This window comes from Cinclus cinclus, chromosome 2 (genome assembly GCF_963662255.1).
Source record: "Cinclus cinclus chromosome 2, bCinCin1.1, whole genome shotgun sequence".
In the NCBI taxonomy this organism is placed as follows: Eukaryota; Metazoa; Chordata; class Aves; order Passeriformes; family Cinclidae; genus Cinclus; species Cinclus cinclus.
Window position 1 is genome coordinate 27,207,122 of NC_085047.1, and position 20,955 is coordinate 27,228,076.

The following is a 20,955-nucleotide window of genomic DNA, read 5'->3' on the forward strand; positions in this document are numbered from 1 at the left end:
AAGGAAATTACAGTTCTTTTATGTAACAAACGTGGGTGGCACTAAGTTTCTGGCTCCCAAGCAATCACAGTGGGGTAAAAACATGAGCAAAGGATTGCCTCAGTCAGCAGACAGTCCTCATGGGATCTCAGGAAGCCTCCATGGAGGGTGCTCTTTGAAGGGTATCTGAGAGAGGGAGTTGATCCATATTCCCTCAGTGAAGAAGGAGCAGCCAACTCATCCTGCTATAGGAGGGGGCCAAAGTATGGGAGGAGCAATGGGGATGAGATGCCTCCTTTCAGGGAGAGAGATGGAAGAAATCAAAGAATAGGCAACAACTAGAGAAATGGAGACTGCAGTTAGTGAGGCTAAGGCCAGGGTCTGTCTAGATGAAAACACCAGCAGTACAAGGCCACCCTGCCAGCTCTCTCAGTATGAAGAAAATACTGAATGGGCTGAGAAAGCAATGTATTCTCTGGACTGTAGAAAGGTCCTTACAGAGGTTACTGGCACCAGATAGCATGAAGGAAGTCCAGAAACCACAGAATGCTTTTCATTCTGCATTTGTCAGAGCTTTCTGTCTTGCCCTCTGCAGAAAGTAGCAGGGCTTGCACTCCAGTGGGCTTTGCCAGCCCATCCTGCCATCAAGCAGGTGGGCTCTGTGCTTCTACCCAGCATTAACCCAAGATTAAGTCCCCTTCTTTGTGGTTTCAATGAATGAGCAAGAGCAAAGGAATAAAGGAGTTGATTTATGATCCTCCGTTTTCTCCTCTGAGATGGGCAAGGTTTCTGCCTGTATGAACAGGAGGAGATGTGGTGATTAATTCCCTGGCCTTTAATCTCACAGAGGTCCTACACAGGATTTAGGCACTGCCAGTGAGTGTTTGTAGCAAGGATCTATTCCTATTGCAACAGATCCCACCACACATATGTTTTTAGAGAGTTGTTCTGTCTACATCCTTACAAGAAAGCAAAATTACCCCTTCTGTCTGTATTACACTGTCAGTTCAGTCTTGGTCAGAGTCAGCTCTCAAGATCAGCCCTATTGCACCATCTCCATTCTTGCCCCAGCCTGGCCCTGTGGAGCAGACCTCCTGTGAATCAAGAAGTTCTGTCAGTCACTACATTGTGCAGAACTGAGACCTTGTATGGACAGCATGAATGTACACAGCTGATATTCCACACTAGCAGACAGATGGACCTGTTCAGCACAAATACTCTTTTCCCTGAAGAGCAGCCTGAGGACAGCAAGGACTGCTGCTGGCCGAGGTGTATCAGCTAAGGGTGGTTAAGTAACAGGCACCACAAATTAAGATGGCTGTTCACCAGCAGAGCAGGGTGGGAAAACCCAGGACAGAAGCAGCTGTCAGGGTTACAGGTTTCAGTGGGAGTGAGTGCAGTAAGGGGGGAAGCTGTAGATCAAGCCTGAAGTATTTAAACAAGAGAAGGCATCCCAGTGCCTGGTTTTTACTAGCATATTTACTAGCACCTGATATTCATGTTCTCTGAAATTCATCCAGCTCACCAACCAACGAATATTACTAACCTTTCCTGTTGCAGAAAATACTATTGATGAGCAAAAGAGAATGTCAAGAAAGTACTTTTTAATGTTTATTTATTTATATTGAATGGTACTAGAGCATTATTAAATATGATGTGAATAGTATGATATTGCATTGTCTTGTCTGCAGCCTAAGTGCTTACTCCTTTTCCAGGAAAACACAGTGGAATCTATAATGGAAAAGTATCTCATTTTAGGTGTTCTCATTTCAAGGCTACTCATTTCACTCTTTCTCTGACCTAAATGTTGCAAGAGAAAGTCAAGCAAAAAGATTTCAGGTCCCTGAGACTAGTATCTGCATTATGGAGATAAAGGAAATAGGAGACAAAAGAGTATCACCTAGACTCCATTATCTCTCATGATCTCTAGCAGTCATTTTGGGTATGGTGCCCATCCCTACTGAGATTTCTCTGTAAAGGCTCTGACCATGACTCAGAAGTGAGTGGTGGTCAAAATATAGGCCAGGCATTCAGTTCTCCATCCCAAGGGGAAGGGTGCCGCAAGCTGTATTAGTGAAATGTCAGTTTGACAGGAGCCCACTTCTCCATAAGCCTGGGAGAAGCTTGGATATCCAGGTCCTGTTTCTAAAGCGCTCACTAATTTACTCTATCACTAGTCCAAGGTACATGACATCCACTATCTGGGTTTTTTAACAGCAGGGCATCCACCTCTCAGAAACATGGAAGCAGTTTTAAAACCCTTCTGAGGAAGCCTTGCTGAAAATTTAGTATACTGGAGAACAAGCCAAATTCCATACCTGTGTAATAAAAAAATCACATTCACAAAGGTGTTGCTAGAAGAACAGTGTGAAGTTTACAAGCCACAATCCTGCAAAAGGCTGAGAAAGAACTGCTTGGCCAAAATATTTGAAACATCCACCTCACTAGAAAACAGTGTCATAATTTAAAACCACCTCACTCCCCAAAAATGAGGGACAGCTCTGCTTGGCTGAAAACATCCACCCATAGAAGGAGTAATGCTACCTTCCCCTTGCTTTAATGGAAACCCTGGGGACTGAGAGGGCACTGGATGATGCACATTGACCAGCACTATGCGCACCCAGCCTGGTATCAACCACTCTATTACACCAGCTCTTCCTCCCCTACTTGGGCCCTGCATTTTCAAGGCAGAGCTTTCCAAAGTCACTTTGCTGCACTTTCAACAGGGATCTAGTGCAGCCCCCAGGAGACAGGGCATGGAGGAGAAAGGGAGAGAAAAAGATCAAGCAAGAATGAATCCTATTAAACAGAGTGAGGCACTTCTCTCAGTCTCTCATCATGTTCAGGTCTGATTGGAGGTGAAACCGCACTTCGAGTGAGGGAAAGCCCCCTCCCTTGGGACAATCCAGAGGCTCTTGCACAAACATAATTTCAAGCTCTGTTGAAGATGGCTTGGTTGGGGGTTTATTGTGGGGGTTTTTTGGTGGTTTTTTTTGTTTGTTTGGTTTGGGGTTTTTTTGTTTTGTTTTTTTGTTTTTTGCATTCAATTTAATTTCCTAGGGAGCTGTGTGAAAATGAGAAAAGCAGACCTTTGACTGTGAAGCCAGCCCAGTGCCTGGTTCTTACAGATCCAGTCTCACACGGTTTTCCTCCATCACTGCCCTCAATAAATCTTGGCACAAAGGTTGCTAAAATGCCTGCCACCTCCCTTCCATGCTTCAGTGGAGACAGTTACATTAGGGGTTTTTTTTGCATTTAAGCTATCCAATTCATTTTTAATTCAAAACACACCCTAGTTTCCACAGTTCTGTTTAAAAACAGGAGCACAGTGACCTTGAAAAAGCTCAGACCTGCTGACACCAGGGAGTTCTGACCTGTACTTTGCTCTCCAGTCCCAGCTTGCTTGCTTGCTGGTGAGGAAAAGGCTCATGGTTGGGTTTATGATCCACTAATTTCAGTGCTGATGGTTGAAGGGGAAGGAGAGGAACTGTAGTTGGTTTGGAAGGTTCCTGAGGGAGACACTCCTCGAGATTCAGCTCTCCGAACCCGCACAGAAACACGTGCTGGCTGGCCCCTCTGCAGACAGCTGATCTGCCTAGCTGTATTTAGTTTTCCAGTCTGGAGAACAAATATACATAGAGGAAAATACAGGGGTAGGCTGTTTCTATCTGACCTGCTTCTGCCCAAGAACTGGCACAGGATGGCAATTTTTACAGCTAAGCCCTGACTGCAAGGAAGATAGCAGGTCACTGATGTGGGGCAGCTCTAATGGGTCCAGCTGCTCCCTTCTTCAACACAGAGGCAGGCAGACATGCTTTGTCCAAATTCTTCCTACATTAAGATTTCCTACTGTGACCCAAGGAGGGATTGTAAGAGAAACATAAAGCACTGCTGGACCTGAAAAAATTGCCATCTGCAGCCCCAGGTCATAACCTGAAAATCTTGATTCCTTTCCTTGTTTCATAGCCAATACAGAGATTAATTCTTTCCTGTCCTTGGCATTATACTTTGCTGGACCTATTAGCAGAAGAGCGAGTATTGCTTGGTTTTATGGAGGTGAAGTCAAGCAGGGTGGGTTTGCCATGATTGTAGAGGAAATGGCACAAGGAGAATATCGTTGTGGTGTACAAAAAAAGCAACCTTTGTGGCAGCAGCATTGCACTAATTTCAGTAATGCAAGACTTTCCCTGCAGGGAAAAAAAATGTTCTCTACATTTCTTATTTAAAAACCCAATTAAGTTAAAATTAAATGTGAAATTATGACAATTTGTATCCAGGCCTTAAGCAATCCACTTTAATTGAATAATGGGTTGTTCTGCGCAGGAGAATGACTGAGAGCAAGTTTCCCATAGATGCATCCTGTACATCTCAGTCCAATTCTGAAGCAAGAGTAGTCCCAACTCCTCATAAAAGTGGTATCACTCTCTCCTGCTATCTTCTTCCTATGCCATCCCATTTGGAAGGCAAACAGCAGCACATGCTTCATGAATCACCTCACAGATAAGATTGGAAGGGACTACTGGCGATCATCTGGTCCAGCCCTCTCACTCAAGCAGGGCTCCCTAGAGCATGTTACTCAGAACTGTCTCCAGACAACTTCTGAATATCTCCAGGGAAAGAGACTCACAGTCCGTCTGGGCAGCCTTCTCAGTGCTGTGCCTGGTCTGGGACAGCACACGTGTGCTGGCTGCCTGGCCAGGGGCTATGCCTTGGAGCAGGATGCTGAGCTCATGGAGCCTGCTCCCCCTCCCAGGTACAGACTTCCTCTTAACTCTCTCCCCAGAGCAAACACGGCCAACAACAACTCTTATTGGAAGCCATGTAGGCATTTAGTATGTGTAAAATGTCTTTTCTCTCCTGCATTTAAGCAAAAGTGGGCACATGAGAGCAGGCAGATAACTGACAGCACAATCTAAGCCTCATCTCTTTACAAAGTCAGCCAGAGAAGAGAGGGGCATAAAAGCTGAATTTTTTCAGGGCAGCAGGGCTGTGGCAGGAGGCCTCTCAGTGGCGAGGCTGCTGTGGTGTATCCATTCCACGGAATCACACAATCCTTCAGTTTGGAAAAGACCTCTGAGATTATCGAGTCCAACCTATGGCCGAACACCACCATGGCAAGCAGCCCGTGGCACGGAGTGCCACATCCAGTCTTTCCTTACACACCTCCAGGGGTGGAGACTCCACCACCTCCCTGGGCAGTCCATTGCAACGTCTACATTTCCATTCATCTCTCCCTGACCAGTTTAATAACTGATTTAAAGTGGAGACAGAAGTCTGGTGTTGACCGAGGAGACGACACGGGGCAAAGTCCAGTAGCCACCCCATCCTTCTCCCCCCTCGCCCACAGCGGCGGCCGGGAGGGAGGGGGAGAAAGGACTACATCTCCCAGCATGCCGCGCGGCAGCACGGCCCGACCGGAGCACGCCCTGCCCCGCCTTGCATTCTGGGAGCTGTAGTTTCGCCGGAAGCCGGGCGGGGGAGGGCGGGCGCTGCGCCTGTGCCACAGCGAGCCCGTGCCGCTGCCCCGGGGCTCTGAGCAGGGTGGCTTTGGACGGCTCGTTCCGTTCTCCAGGCCGCCTGGCACTGCTCGCACCGGGAAGGGCACGTCTGGCTCTCGGCGTCCTGATGAAGCCCAGCTAGGGGAGCACGCTGCCGCCTGAGAAAGTTGGAGGAGAAGAAGGAGTAGGGAGAGGAGGAGAAGGAGAAGGTCTGCGCAGCGATGTAGCCCAGAACGTGGAACGACAGCCCGTGGAAGGCAGTTCAGCTCCTACCGCCCTGATCCTGGAGCATGGGCTAAAAACTATGTTCGTCTCCCGTATGGAAAATCATTGTTTCCTGCTGTTTGTGTTTGTCTTCCAAGCAATATTTATCCTGATCCTCTACCGAGGTGGACCTTCGGTTGTGTTTCGCGGGTTTTTAGAGTCGCCTCAGGTGGTGGATTACTCTAAACCCCATGACGTGTATACAAACCTCAGCTTGTTCACCCGGGCTCCCAGTGAGGACGCGATGCCCTACTGCTCAGCGCAGTCCCCAGTCCTGGGTAGGTATTAAGCTTCAAACACCGTGGAAAGGTGGTTTGAAAGAACCTCTTTCATAATCCTGAACGTGTCATAAATGTAAGTTGTATCTTCGTTAAACTTTGAAACGGGTGTGCTGATATACTTCGAAACAGGTATGTTGATGTACTTACAATGACTAAATTTTCTCGTGTTAACAACTCGTGTTGTTTTTTATTGCTTATGTGAGGAAAAGTATTTTAATGACCTCCAATTTCCCAGTATCAAGAGTTTGGTTAAATAGATAGCAAGATTTTAGCCCATGACTGAAAACAGTGCATGGTGATAATACCGATTTATTTTTTTTTTTTTATTGGCAGTACTGTGTAAAATGGTCTACGATTCAGAAACTGCGTAATACTGACCTCTGACTTTGTCCATAACTCCTTAACTGAGTTGTCTTAGCCTTATATCAAGCTTGTAGTTCAATATAAATGGATTAAATTGACTTTAAATCAGCTTAAGGAGGTTGTGTGAGGATGTAGCTTGGTACCTGGCTCTTCGTGGTGATCTTTTAGTCTATGATTGTTACACATCCTTTAGGCTCAGAAACTTCTGTTAGACTTAAAAGTCTGGTCACAGGTTGTTTTCACAGTAGTACCAAACCAGAACTGATCTTAGAAGCAGTATTCATCCAGTTGTTGCACTGCTAGAACGGTTGAGAAATTTTAAGTCAATACGAAGTCAAACATAAGAAGCAGGTGTGTTGCTAGTAAAGTGGTGGTGCTCAGGCAATAGAGAATCTCTTTGACTCAGCCGGCCATGAATGGATTACAGCATGCGCTGCTGTAGCTGTTTTGGGGCCATCACCTCCTTAGAGTACTGTGTAGGAAATTACTCTTGTTAAGTTTTTCCATACTGCACCGGTTTTCTGCACGTCTAAATGTATACACAACATTTACCTGGTTTTGGACCGCTGATCAGTAGTGGCCCTGCTTTTGTAGGAAAGCTGATCACTGCATCTGGAGCCCATTAGGAGCAAATGGTTGACCTCGATTCACGTGGAAGTTCTTTGGGAAGCTAGTGCTCTTGTGTCAAGCGTCTAACTTAGATTGGAGAATGCTGGGACCCTTCGGATGAGCCTGCTCAGTCTGCAATCTTTGTAATGATGCTTGTTCTTTTGAGATGTTTTCTTCCTTCCTTTGTTGCTTGCAATTAAATTAAATACACACAGTATGTATGATGAAACTGTAGGAGACCTTTGGGTGTGTGTTTCAGCATTTCCCTCAGAAATGTCTCTAGTAAGTCCTGAAATCCTGATAGGACACAGCCTTTTTGCACAGGTGTCAGGTGTCACGGCCTCAGTGCACTGCAGCCCAGTAGGTTCTGGGAAGTTACAATTCCTTGTTTCAGGCTGAATTGTTTCATTTGAAAAAGCTCAGCAGAAATGTGACCGCAGCAAATTAGCCTCCACTACTGATGAAAATCCTCTGTCCTGAAGAGTCAAATGAGACAGCTTTAGTGTTGTTATAAATAACTCAACACAATTGAGTTTATAACAGTGTCAAAAAGAAAGAACCAAACAATTCTACAGCTTTCCTGCAAACCATAAAATAAGTAAAAGTAGTGATGTATATGGAGGAGGCAGATGCAAAGTGGAATTACACTAACCTGTGCTTCTAGAGCTGGGAAATCTTTTTAAGAACTCTTCTTTTGCTCTTCACTGAGAGTGCTGAAAACAGGGGATGTCTTGCAGGCGGTACTTCAGAGCTAAAATGGAAACAAAATGTTAGTCGTAGACAGAAACAAATAGTAAGCTGGCTGGGAGAAAAAAAAAAAGCCAGCCATGATGCACAGTCATTGTGTAAGCTTTGCTGTATGAAAATACTGAGTCGGGCATATGCACCATTGTTGAAGTGAAATACAAGTAATTTGGAGCACTGATACAAATTCAGCTTAAGAAAAATTAGGTCTCTGCTACAACTTAACTTTTACTCAGTGATATTTCTCTGTAAATATAGGATGTAAATTATTACTTCTATCACTGCATGTCAGCCTTTCCTGGGTATTTTGCTTTTTTCTTGACTGAGAAGTTTGCTGTTCTGTGAGGGAGTTGTCCTTTGTTTTTTATGTGATGAACAGATATGAATTGAGATGTAAATACTTTATAAATTTCTTGAATAATTGTTGCTATTATCTCTCATGAGACTGATGTTTCTTGGAAGCATTATACTGGAGAGAGCAATGCCATTTAATATTAATTTCATAAACTCTATTAAATGACATTTCAAATCAATTCTTGAGGACTCAGCCTCCAGTTCAGAGCTGATAATAAGTCACTGTGCCTAGTCTAAAGCGTGTTAAAGTGCCTGGAAGGATGCCAAATGGCTTAAATGGTTTCTGCATTGGGGCTTTTATGAAGTGCAGCACTTTTTCCATTTATATATGTAGTAGATCATTTGGATAACTTCGAATGTAAATCAGCTTGCAGATCATCTGTCTATTTCCATTCTCCTGAATCTGCAGCAACTTGGTTCTTCTGGGGCTGTGAAGAATTAAAGTATAATTGCTAATCATCTCTGCTTTAGAGGAACTAGAGTCATGATGACTAGTGGTACTTTTTAAACACCTAGTGGTGTCCACTGAATATTTTGTGACCAACGGCTTGAAAAGCATTGCAGGTATTCAGTGTCTTCACTAATATTGTGAATAAATTACTTGAGTTTCCTCAATTTCTACACAAATAACCTGTTGCCTGCTTCTTCCTCCTCTGTTTTTTAGAAAAAGTGCTTATATGCCAGGGCTATACTTCATTAAACATAACTAAGTAACTTTTAAATTCAAAATCTGACTTTCTCACAATGCATGCAAAATGTTTTGTTTCAGTTCATCATTTGCTCTCACAAGGAAGAAGTTTAGTGCTAGAAGACTTGTCTTTATTTTATTATTTCTGTTTTGGTCTAAAGGGGTATCTTCCTTCATGCATGGTACGTGCTGAACAAGGTGGTTTGGCCCTCGGGGTCTCTAATAGCTGGAAGTTGTGTCTGTAACTCTGCTCTTTATAATTTGCTCATGCTATGGAAGATTTTTTTCCAAGCCCTTCTTATAGCAGTTACTGCCTTTCATTCCCATCTGTCATAACCTTTTCATGAGCAGGACCATCTGTTGTATTAAATAGCTCCTGGTACATTTTCTAATGCTGCCAGCATTTTGTCTCTTGGATTGAAAGAGAAATAAAAAGGTGGCAATGCTAACTGCTGAGATTTATTTTCAGGTGTCTTGAAACAGCCTTGTATTCTGTCATTAGAAACTGATACTTAAATGAAAGCTATTGGTCTGGTTTTAAATTTTTTTTTCCCAAGCAATGGTAGCATTGCACAAATATGACTCTGTTAATGTAGTGTGTGGTGCTGCAGTATCTGAGTGCAGCATTCACCCATGTTACTGTTCCTCTTTGTTCATCTTGTCTAAGTTCTGATTATTCTGACTGGACTTGGTAATTACAGCTGCAAACTCTAAATGTATAGCAAGGAGTTCAGAAGTCCTGGAGTTACTTTCATAAGGTGGGATAGATATGGTCAAAGTCAATAGATCCCCCAGTAGGCAAATATGTTGCCTAGAAAGTGAAGAAAGCAGGAAGTGTGCTGTCACTGGCACCAGCTGACAACACAGACAGGGAATTGTGAGACCTAACTCTGTACACTGAAGTTTCATATTCATTAAACACTCTCTGTGTGATGATACAGGCACAGAAACATCTTAGGAACCAGGCCATGGAAAAATTTCTTGGACACTTCAGGGTATTGATTCTGTACCCTGCCTCAGCAGGGATCCTGTGCTTCCTAATTTGCGTAAAGATGTTTTCTTCCTTGTTTTCAAGGGTGTGCTTTGGCAGTTTTATTTATCCCTCCTTGGTCCAGCCTGCAACTACTCTGTTTGCATTTGGGGTTTAATTGGATTAGATTGCATTAGCCTTTTGTTAGTTGCACAGCAGGGAGGCATGAGAGCCAGAACGAAGCTTGTAGCCAAGGAGTGTAGGGCAGCCAGAGGTTTAGGGGATATAAGTCACACTGTTTTGTTGGTTTTTTTTTTTTGTTTGTTTGGTTTTTTTTTTCCTTCCCTTGGCATATTCTAGATTGAGTTTCTGAGCTGATTTTGTTTGGGATATGGAGCCAGCATGGGAGAACACGATATCCTGAAAAACCCGGAAAATGCAAATGTTACACTCCTGAATGGCTTGCTTGATTATGGAAAGAGAGAGCAGGAGTGAAGCTATTCACATGATCTTACTCATACCCTCATGTTCAAATTAAGATATTATTTTTTCTGGAATTTAAGAATTATTGCTGCAGAATCTTAATCTGCAATACAGAGTCCCAATTGTTTTGTAGAAAACAAAACCCTGCCTTTGAGGGAGAATAAAAAAATACTAATTCCCTTTTTTGTATTTTCCTTAGAGCAATGATTTATAGTTGAAATCCATGAATACAATATATAATACTTCTTTAGTAAGCTCAGTTTGTCATCAAATCAGTAGTTAATGGCGCTTTAGGGTGAAAGATCTGATAATTAGTGAGTCCAAAAATATAAATAGCAACATGAACTGCAGGTTTATAATATTGTTGGTGTGAAATGTGGGGGTCTTAAAGGTGGAAAGGGGAAACTGCATGCACAGAAGTAGGAAATAACATCATGAAATTTTTACTGTAAATGTGACCTAGGTTCATAGCCTACAGAATGATTCTCTGAAGAATCACCCTTCTGTTTTGGGTACAAATATATGGCGATGTACTCTGCCTTCCTGCTGCAGGTAATGCAGTGAAAATCAAATTCTTCTGTATTTTAAATAGTTGGAGAAGGACCGAAAAGTGATATGTAAGAGTCAGCTATTGCAAAATCTTGCTGACAAGCAAAAGTCAGGCTTTCTTTTTAAAAACAGACTAGCAAACAGAAACCCATGAACAAAACCCATGAAGTGGGATTCAGACCACATGTGTTTGAAATCATTAGAAACGGGATCGGTGGCTCTTCATACTGACCTTCAGCATGCAAAGAATTTTTTGATAGAACTGTCATTTGAAATTACCAGCTTCTAACTATGATTTGGGTGAAAGTTTTTCCTTAATTCATTTAAGCATTGGATGTTAATCTTGCTCTGTATCTGTGTTTTATTTTCTTAAAAGTTCACAGTTGTAGGAAACCATTAAGACACATTGATTTGTGTATAAATGCAAGTCTTCTGCCACTTCTGGAAGCTTTTCTCACTACCCAGGAGGACAGGCATTTAGATAATTGTAGAATTTGTTTATTCATATTGTAACAATGAGATTTGTGTTAAAATGGGTATTGACACTTTATATAGATTCTTTTTCACTTACGACTTGTCAGTATTTTTCCATCTGAAGAATGGAAGAATTCATGTAAAAATGCAGATTTCTTTTTTTTTTTTAATTAGGCAAAAGCCCTTGAACATAGCCAGTATATTTTGTATTTAAAAATGAAGTGCTGAGTAGAGGAACAATAATCTATAGTTTCTTTTGCTATCCTGTGCCTGTTCCTGAAAATACATCTTTCTTTTTTCTCCGTTCTGTCATCTGCTTCTCCCTACATTTTGAAGTACTGCCTGCTTGTCACAATGTATCAAATGAAATAATATAGCAAATTCAGCCATTGTGGCTTGTGATTATAACATCAAATTGAACTTGAAATGCTTTTAAAGGTAGAGCTGACGTTTCCTAAAGCAATTGTATTCATCCAGGCTTTAAACTGTCTCCCCTGACCTGCTGAATAGCCACTTGCACATCTTTGTCCTAGAATCTCTTTTGAAAGAGACTTAGAGAAATTTTCTAAATGGGTAGCAAAAGCAGATGTATCTGTTCATTTTGAATAATTTTCAACATTATTTCTTTCAGTGAATACATTTATTCAAGGATCTCATCTAGGCAACACAAGACTGTAGTAGGCAGCCAGTCCCAGTGAGAAGCATGTGTGCAGCAGCCCAGTGGGACTTGCTGGCCATGCCAGGATTCAGGATGCCTGGCAGGCAGTGTGTCCTCCTGGTGCTGAGCTGGGCGCCACTCGGTGTGGAGCAGGGAGAGGCCAGCAGGCAGCAATGAAATTCATCATGGAGCCACATCTGCATGGGTGTTGTTAAATCTTCTCTGGTGGGGCTGCTGTCTGAAGGAGCAAACACGGATAGCTGATCTGGTAGGTTTGAGAAAAGGTGGAGAAACATCACTGATCTTACTTGTACTTTTTTCTGTCTCTCCTTACAGTTGGTCCATTATTCATCACCTTCAGGAGGCTCCCTAGTGAAAGGATGATCATGGAAAGAAATCCTTTCGTTCAGTCTGGTGGCCACTACAGGCCACCTCACTGCTTTGCCCGCTACAAATCCGCCATCCTTGTGGCCTACAGGAACCAGGAGAAGTATCTTCGTCATCTTCTCTACTATATCCATCCTTTCCTGCAGCGCCAGCAGCTCAGTTACACTATCTACCTGATTCAGCAGGTAAATCCAAGTCAAATGTGCCTGCTGGGAAGCTCAGCTACACCACTTAAGGGTTGGGTTCTGAACAAGAAATGTGGCTCTTCTGATCTGGAAATGCTATTTTATGCATGGGCTGAGAGGAGGTCAGATATGCTGTCCTATCTCCATGCCTGCTAATGAATGAAATACCATACTACACCACCTGTCAAGATTGTCAGGAAAATTAATCCACAAACACCAGAGGGTTATGTCCAAAAAGGAGACGGAGGAGTTCTTTTTGCTTTATTCGAATAAAGGGAGAGGCCCTGGGGATTTCTCCTGGGATCTCTTAAATTTTTGGAGTACCAGCCTCCTTTTTATCCTATTTTCTCGGCTGCATTTCCCTCTCTCTTTTCCCATTGGCTGAAGTACGTGAGAGGTACAGACTTCCTGGAATGCCTGATACCTGAGATTCCCCTCTAATATATAAGCCTCCCTTTTAATTTTTAACTCTTATAGAATTCATAGGTTTTCCCCATTGCTTCTTTCATCTTTCAATATTCAGTTTCATTTATCAGCAAACTTACAGTTTGTTTGTAAAGGCAAATATCTTTTTCCATTCATCAATCAGTGGAATCTATCCCATTGTTTCTTTTATCTCTCAATGCTAGTCTTATCTACCAGCAGATCCACAGCTCGTTTGTAAAGACAAATCCAACATTCCTCTCAAGATCATCATTCTGCTGTTAATCGGTTCTGTTGTGGTTTTTTTTTTCCTGGGGGTATAAATCTACCACTAGGTGGTTGTGCTGGTTTAAAAGTAAACCAGAGGGAGAAATTAACCCCCCGCACAATCACCTTGAGAAAGATTTCAGGTTATAATTACAACTTAATAGTAAGATTACAATAAATGTATTAATACAGAAACACTGGCTTAAAGTGACAGAGTAAGAGTCCTGTCCCCCTGCTGGTCAGGACGTTGGTCACAGTCTGATTAAGTCATGGTTGCAGTGTCGAAAACGGTGGTCCTGTAGATCTGGTCCTCCTCTGGGTCCCTCGAGCAGTGGTGGTGTCCCAGGCCCCCAAGTCAAGATTATTTGCAGTCAGGTTCAGGTGGTACCTCCCCAGGGCAGGGAGTTTCACAATGGAGTGATGTAGTCCTATGAGGGACAGAATATTTTTGGAGTCCTTGGTGGTTGTTGCTGCCGGCTGTTCTGCTGGTGCCATTGAGTTCACGATGGCCCCTTAGCAGAGACCCTTCAGGATGGGAGGTACTGCTGCTTCACGGGAGGGTGAAGTCACACAGCTGAGTCACTGGTGTGAAGAAAAAGAAACATTATTCTGCCTCGGCAGGGCAGTCTTGTCTGATTTAACAACCAGCTGTAGCCTGAGGGGTGGCTGTGCACTGCAGCAGCGGCTGCAAACAACCCATCATTGAGTTTGTCCGAAAATGATGTAGAGGAAAGTAGAATACAGAATTTGGTTACACCCCACATTAGCACTTTCCTTTTGTAACCCAGGATAGTTATAACTTGTGTTTTCCTCTTTCTGAGATTTGCATGTGGTTAGTCTGTAGCTTGTCAGTGTGACTACTGAGCAAAACCTGGAGACAAAATGCTGAAGTGAAGCTGGATATTTGTAGTCTGTATCAAATACAAACCTGTGGCTTAGCCCTGCTGTGGGGCAGCCTGTGCAGGTCAAACAGCCTTTTGTACCTGACAGGGACTCTTGTTGCAAAAGATGAGTGGCAAGGAAGCAAGTTTTTGATTCATCAGTTAAAACCAATACTTTATTGGGAGGGTAAAGAAGCTTTTTTGTTTGACCAATATATTTTTCTCATTTGTAAGTTTTAGTAAACAGTAGTCAGGGCAGAAGTGTTGCTGTGCAAATGTGCACCTGAAGATTGGCTCACAGGTCTCCAGAAAGTCAGCCTTCTTCAGGTGCCAACAGTGCATAGCGTTGGCAGACACAGCAAAGCTGACTTGTTGAGAATGTTGTGAAGAGGATGAGTGACAATTTCAAAGCTGAGAGCATGGAATTTGCAGCCAGTATTGATTCATTCAATTGTATAAGGCTTTTTGACTAAAACAAATTTTATCTGAGTTATCATCTTTGTTTTTTAGTGAAGAAATGTAGGTTTTCTTTTCCAGGTGGGGACTGGCTCTTTTAACCGAGCAAAGCTGCTTAATGTTGGTGTCCAGGAAGCCATGAAGGATGAAGAGTGGGACTGCCTAGTCTTGCATGATATTGACCTGGTGCCTGAGAATGATTATAACCTGTACATTTGTGATGAATATTATCCCAAACACATGGCCAGTGCCATGGATAAGTTTCAGTACGTGTAAGTGCCTCCATTTGCTTTCTGTGGATACATTCCAGTTGGCTCACTTTCTGTTAGAAAGTATGGTGGGAACAGTGAAAGACACAACCTTTATGAGGTTTTCTGTGTGTTGGTTTTGCTGTAGTGCCTTCCCAGAAAAGGATATTTTTGACCCAAGCATGCAAACGTGAATGTTTCCTTGCCTGTAGTTCCCTGTTCCACAGTTAGCTCACCTTGGCAAATGACTGGCAGGTTTCTATTTGACTTTCCTTTCAAGGAAAAAAGTATAGGGTGCAATTATCGGATCACATGGAATATAATGTGACAGGATACAGGTACTTTAAACTGATCCGAGATACTAATTTTTAAACCAGCTTTACTTTGGTCAGTTTTGGGGGAAGGTGGTGGGAAACAATGAAGGGAATGGAACATGATGGGAATTACACAGGGTTTACTGTTTCAGTGTTTGACATGCTCATACAGTGCCTGCAAGTATGCAATTAATGTATGCATGACTTGGATCACACTGTTAGTTGTGTAGGACAGGCATTAGTCTTCAATAGTGAACTTTCAATAGTGAACTGGTTTTTGTTGATTGGGTTTTTTTTTGAGGGTGGTGTTTGTTTGCCTGTTTGTTTTCTCTTTTAGTCTGCCATACAAGTCCTTTTTTGGGGGCGTCTCTGCTCTGACTCCAGAACATTACATGAAGATGAATGGGTTTCCCAACACGTACTGGGGTGATGGTGGTGAAGATGACGACATTGCTACAAGGTACCAATGCACAGGACACCCTTTTAATGGATCTAAGCTGGCAAGTGAAGCATAGCAGCACTCTAGGAAAGGAACCAAAGACATTGTTCCTTAAAGTGCTTGAAGTATCATTATAATCCCAAATGCTGTTTGTATTGGGAATGCTTAACGTCAGAAGATGCTCAGAACCTATGAATCCAGTCACTGTATGCTGGGAAAGCAAAGCTTTTTCATTTCTGGGGAGAAGAATGTTATATCACATATTTCTGCCTTCAGTGCAAGAGGTTATAACCACTTGTAGTTGGCAAGTGCCTCGCAGATGTTGACAGCCCCCAGGGAGGGAAGGAATCTGCAAGCTTGACGAATAAGAAGGTACTTAACTTAAATTCCCAGCTGTCTGAGAATTAGTTAAGTGCATTTAGGTTGCTCCAAGTGTTACCTAATCACTGATACTTGGCATAAAGGAACACCAGGAATTGTGTCTTTTGTCTGCAGCGCTGGGTGATGGAGGAGCCTGTGTACCAGTGTGAGTCAGTGACAGCAAGAGTTGATGGTTTTTCTTGTACTTTGGTTGCCATGGCAGCAGCATTCTGTAGATTAGTTTAGTTCCAGGTGCTCTGTCTAATGCAAACTCTTCAAGTACAGAATCATGGCTGCAGCTTCTTGAATAGAGAAGCTGAATAGGCTTTGGAATTGCACTGTGCACCTTTATGATCCAGCACTGAGGCAGGCTCATGGGGAGTTTATAAAATTAAACTGACCATGGGAGCCTTTATTGTTTTTGTCTTGCATAATGTGACAACTTACTGCTTTGAAAAAAAGCAGTGTATTCATCTGGGAATTGAAAGCCAGATTTTCTAACATAGAATTCCTCCTTTGCCTTTCAGGGAAAGCCAACTAAAATGTTGTATGGTTGTTTAGAGAGCCAGCATTTATGAAAGAAATAGAATGCCTTGAAATTGATCTTTACATCAAGTATTACAATGTTGGGTCTATTCAGCTGTTCTTAGTATAGCTTAGCCATCTAATTTGGTTTTTGGTACCCAGGGTAGAGTCATGCCAGTTATGCATAGGAGTGCACTCCTTTGAAGAGAGTCCTGGAAGGCAAGTGAATTATATGGCTCCCAAAATAGCCCTTTCTGTAAGGGAATTAGAGCCTATGTTTTCAGAGAAAACTTACACTAATGATTAGCAATATTTTGGCCCAGAGGTACAAGGAGGCCATCGACAATGCCTGTTAATGATTTATTCACATTCTGAAGTCTCAGCCTGCAGAAGTTAGAAATGAACTGGTTATTCTTCAATGACCAGCTGGGATCTGGATTTTAGGAGGTGCTCAAGCACTTCTTACCATGTAGCAAAAACTTAATTAATTTCAGTGTCCAATTTTTTAAAATTCTGTGCAAAGGTGATTTTTTTTTTGGGGATACTGCTTATTAAAAGCAGAGTTAATGAAAAAACCTGCCAGCTGCTATGTATAGTTGGCAGACTGCAGTACTCTATAATACAAGTTGTAGTAAATAACAGGATCTACTTTTTATTAGAAGAAAACACTATTCTAATTGGAGCCACTCATGTTAAGATTCTCAGCTACAGGAAAGTCTGTTGGGCTCTTCTTAACAGTAAATGAATGTATTAACAGTTCAGTTTTAGTCTTACTTGCAATGTAAAAAACTAACAGCAAAGCTAGTTTAGTGTTCTTGCTTTTTTGTCTCTTTATGATTGAATGTGCCATAAATTCCATCTAAAATTACAGAACTGTAGGGTTGTCAGTGAAGTGTTATAATCATCTGATGGCTTTAGCCTAACAAATTTCAATTTCTGTAGCCTTTCAGCTTTATAATATTCCTGCTATATCAGATCCCAATGGAATGCAGTCAAATGTTGCAAATATGCCAGTTAGATAACCTTAGTTGAGCAAGCAAACATTCATTCTTACATTCACAGGAATTTTCTCTGCCTAAGGGTTGTCCTGTGGTAACAGAGGTTTGGTAGCCCTAGCACTATTAAAGGCACCTTTTATTGGCAAAGTAACACAGGTGCTAGCAGCAGTGGGTTACATGCTGGGTTTAGAAGCTCTGTTCTGGAATTCTGAGCTTTCAGTTCCTCTTATCTAACTGTCCTGCAGCTGAGTTTACATATGTTGGTCTGGTACCTGTATATTTATCCCTAATCTTTTATGACCCAGTCTAATCAGGCCATCTGAATGAATGGCACTTCTCAAAGAACAGAGGGGCTTAATCTGGTTTTGAAACTCAGGACTGGCTTCCTTTCAGAAACTGCAAGATCTTTTTTTTTTCCCCCTTAAATTTAGGCGATGGACCTCTAGGCAGCAAAAGCTCTGCTCTTAGGAACTGCTCTTGAATGTTCTGTATGTTGTAGTTCATTCCCTGCTTGCTCTAATCCCCTTGTGCCCTGTCAAAGTGCACTGCAGCTGGGAGCTTTCTAGCCCAAGCCTGGCCTAGAGCCTGCTAGAGAAGATAACGTGGTCCTGTGCTGCTTCTGCACTTTGTTTTTATTGCATTGGCACTGAAAATCATCTCTGACCATAGGCCTGGAAGTGGCATCTCTATGCCTAAACAAACACTTTTCTGTGGTGTTTTAAAGGATTCATTTAGCAGGAATGAAAATAGTCCGGACATCACCTCACCTTGGACGCTACCGAGTGATAAACTACAGTGAAGAGACAGAGATCCAAGAGCCTTGGAGGAGGTACCTGGTGGGGCTGGGGACTGCTCTGGGCCTTGTGGCAGGTTGGCTGTTTCTGTCATCTTCCCCAGCACAGGTTTCATATGCCTCACATCACTGCTGCTTTTTCTGCCTTGGGAAGGCTATGTAAAAGCAGCCCCCAGTCAGTTTCAACTGAATAATTTGCTCCCGTCTTCACATTTGAAGGGTTTCTCCTAGTTCCCTGCCTTTTCTTCCTGTTGTGAAGGACATGTGCCAGCTAGGAAGCTAACACATCAGCTTTAAACATGAAATTATACAGGAAGTAAAACTTAAAGAAAAAGATATTGCCTGTCTTGTAAATAGGGAGATTTCAGTTTGAAGAGCCACTGTGTTACAAGTTCCCAATATTAAAAGCTTGCTGTTCAATCTATGTGGAGTTACAATGTGCCATTAAAATAGTGGAAAGCAGTATTCTACTTTGAAGACATGAGAAAGGTGCTATGAGAGACTTTATCAAAGACTGTTTTATATAGAAGAGCTGGAGGAGGGTGTTGGGTCAAGTGTGGTGGCAGCTTCTCATACCAACAGTGCAGATTTCTCATCTCAGAACTCTAGGTTTCCATAACAACCCTGTCAAAACCTACCTCCAGCAGCCTATGCACACCGTGGCTGCAAACTTCTGCATTGCACTCCCTAGTCTTTTTAAGCTGCTGACAACTTCTTGGCTTTTGCAGACCAGCTGCCACCTCACTGGTCTCCCTCTCTGATCACAGTCCAGTCCGAATTGTCCTTGTTTGGAATACTCGGTGTGAACTCACTGTAATCTGTTCAGTCTCTATCATGTGAAGAATTGTCTCAGGGCTTTTCTGCCCTCTGGAAGACTCTTTCTTCTGCAGCTTCAGCTGCACATTACCTTCTTTATTCTAATTGCAGGTATTCTTCCTCCCTCAGGCCTCCTTCCCGACACAACACCAGAAAAACATGGAAAGCTGATGGAATGAATACATTACAGTTCAGGCTCCTTTCCAGGACTAAGCATCCTCTTTATACCAAGATCACTGTGGACATTGGATATGTTCCCCCATTTTCCTAAGAGACTGAGAATAAAAGTAACGGTTGGGTGCCACACAGGCATTCAGCCAATACCTCCCACTTTCCCATGGAGTCTGCCCCACCTTTTGCCTTTCACTTTTCTTCAGGCTGTTTCAGATTTAGAAGAGGCTGCAGGAACAGGGTATGACAGCCACTCAACAAGCTGTGGCTTACTGTAAAAATTGTCCAAGTTGCTGTAAAACTGACTCCTGAGCCATCTCTCTGTAACAGTAAGCTGATCCAAGTTTTCTGGAACCTTTGAGTCCTTTGTAGCTGGATAGCTCTGTCCTGCTTTATACTTACTTAAGTGTTAAGAGGGAGGCAAGCCATTCTGTTGGATTGGCCTCTGACACGTTGGATTTTGAGAAGGTGGTGAAGCCAGTTACAGTTCCATAAATACCTTTTGTGAATTTGAGTAAAATAAATGGAGTTATGTGTTTGGCTTAACAGTTTTATAGAGAATTATTTAAGAGTATAATAAAAGAGAAAGTTATCCTGAAACCAGACACACCAGAACTTATATCCCTGATTATTTTTTTCTGACCCAAACCACCACTGTTTAAATGATTTTACTGTAGCTGCAAGTAATGCAGACTGAATGGGACCCTAGGCTGTCACCTAGTCTAAACTCCCGCTTAGAGCAGGGAAATTAATCTACTATTACAGCTGTTGCTCAGTCATGAAGTATCATTGAAGACTGAGCTGTCTTCACTATAAAATACTTCTGAAAAATTAAATACTAGTTTTTCCTCTAAGTCAAACATGTCAACAGTGGAGCTGTGATCCTGACAGGAATGCATTTGTACTTACCTGAGACTGACACAGTCTGCCCAAACCCTTGCCCTGGCTGTAAACTTTCTTTCTCTGCCAACTCTGTAGCACTGCCTCCCATGTCCAATTATTTTGAGTGTGACACAGGGTATTTTGGCATTTTGCTTGAAGATAGAAAAATTCCTTCCTCCGTGAAAAGCTGCACCTATGCCACTATACCTACATTAGTTACAGTCTCCTTCACAACTGGAATAATGTCCTACAAGAAAAATCTCCCAAGCCTGGCTTCACATCAGCCTGTAAAGACAGTTGAGTGAAGTGCTCTAATCAAGACTTTGCACAAATCCAGCAGCACAGTGTTTCTTAAGCAAGACTCACAGATTATAATGGCCTGGATACATATACAAATACACACTCTGCTAACAATGTGGCCCAAAACATTAAAATATGTGGAGAGGAATTCCTCCCCCTCCAGCACAGCTGGCCGCTGCCTTTCCTTCCTGATCCCTGGAGAGTAACAGGAATCCTGCTGCAGAATGAGACTCATCACTGCCACAGGACATCTCAGCAGGGGACACTGTGGTGTGAAGGACAAGACACTCTGGAGTTCAGCAGACTGCATTTATTGAGAAATTTTTAACATCTCCTTACCCATTACCATTACTGCCCTTCCCTCACATATAAGCAATTTTTCCTTAGGCTAGAAAAAATTAACTTTTGTCATCAAGTTTGTAGTTCTTGAAGAATTACGCTTTTAATAAAATCACAAATAACTAGAAATAGTTGCAAAACCAAGTTTTTTTTCAAGGACTTGTTTCAAGTACTTCTACTGGACCAGCCCAAACAAGGACACTTTTTCCAGTATCCCAGCAAAAAGTGCATAGAAGAACACAAGGATCTGTCCCTTG

At 42.5% G+C, this 20,955-nt stretch overlaps 1 protein-coding gene across 1 annotated transcript; it reads left to right on the forward strand.

Moving 5' to 3' along the window:
• Positions 1-5,613: 5,613 nt before the first annotated feature.
• LOC134056162 (beta-1,4-galactosyltransferase 3-like) lies at positions 5,614-19,277 on the forward strand. Its single transcript, XM_062512761.1, has 6 exons — positions 5,614-6,019; positions 12,251-12,486; positions 14,595-14,785; positions 15,413-15,535; positions 18,122-18,226; positions 19,136-19,277. The coding sequence occupies exons 1-6, from the start codon at positions 5,782-5,784 to the stop codon at positions 19,275-19,277; spliced, it is 1,035 nt and encodes a 344-aa protein (XP_062368745.1). The 5' UTR covers positions 5,614-5,781.
• Positions 19,278-20,955: the final 1,678 nt, after the last annotated feature.

Coding starts and splice junctions, on each gene's coding strand:
- LOC134056162 (XM_062512761.1), top strand. CDS start 5,782: ATGTTCGTCTCCCGTATGGAAAATCATTGTTTCCTGCTGTTTGTGTTT. Junction 14,786..15,412: donor ATGGATAAGTTTCAGTACGT/GTAAGTGCCTCC, acceptor TTTCTCTTTTAG/TCTGCCATACAAGTCCTTTT. Junction 18,227..19,135: donor ATCCAAGAGCCTTGGAGGAG/GTACCTGGTGGG, acceptor TTCCTCCCTCAG/GCCTCCTTCCCGACACAACA.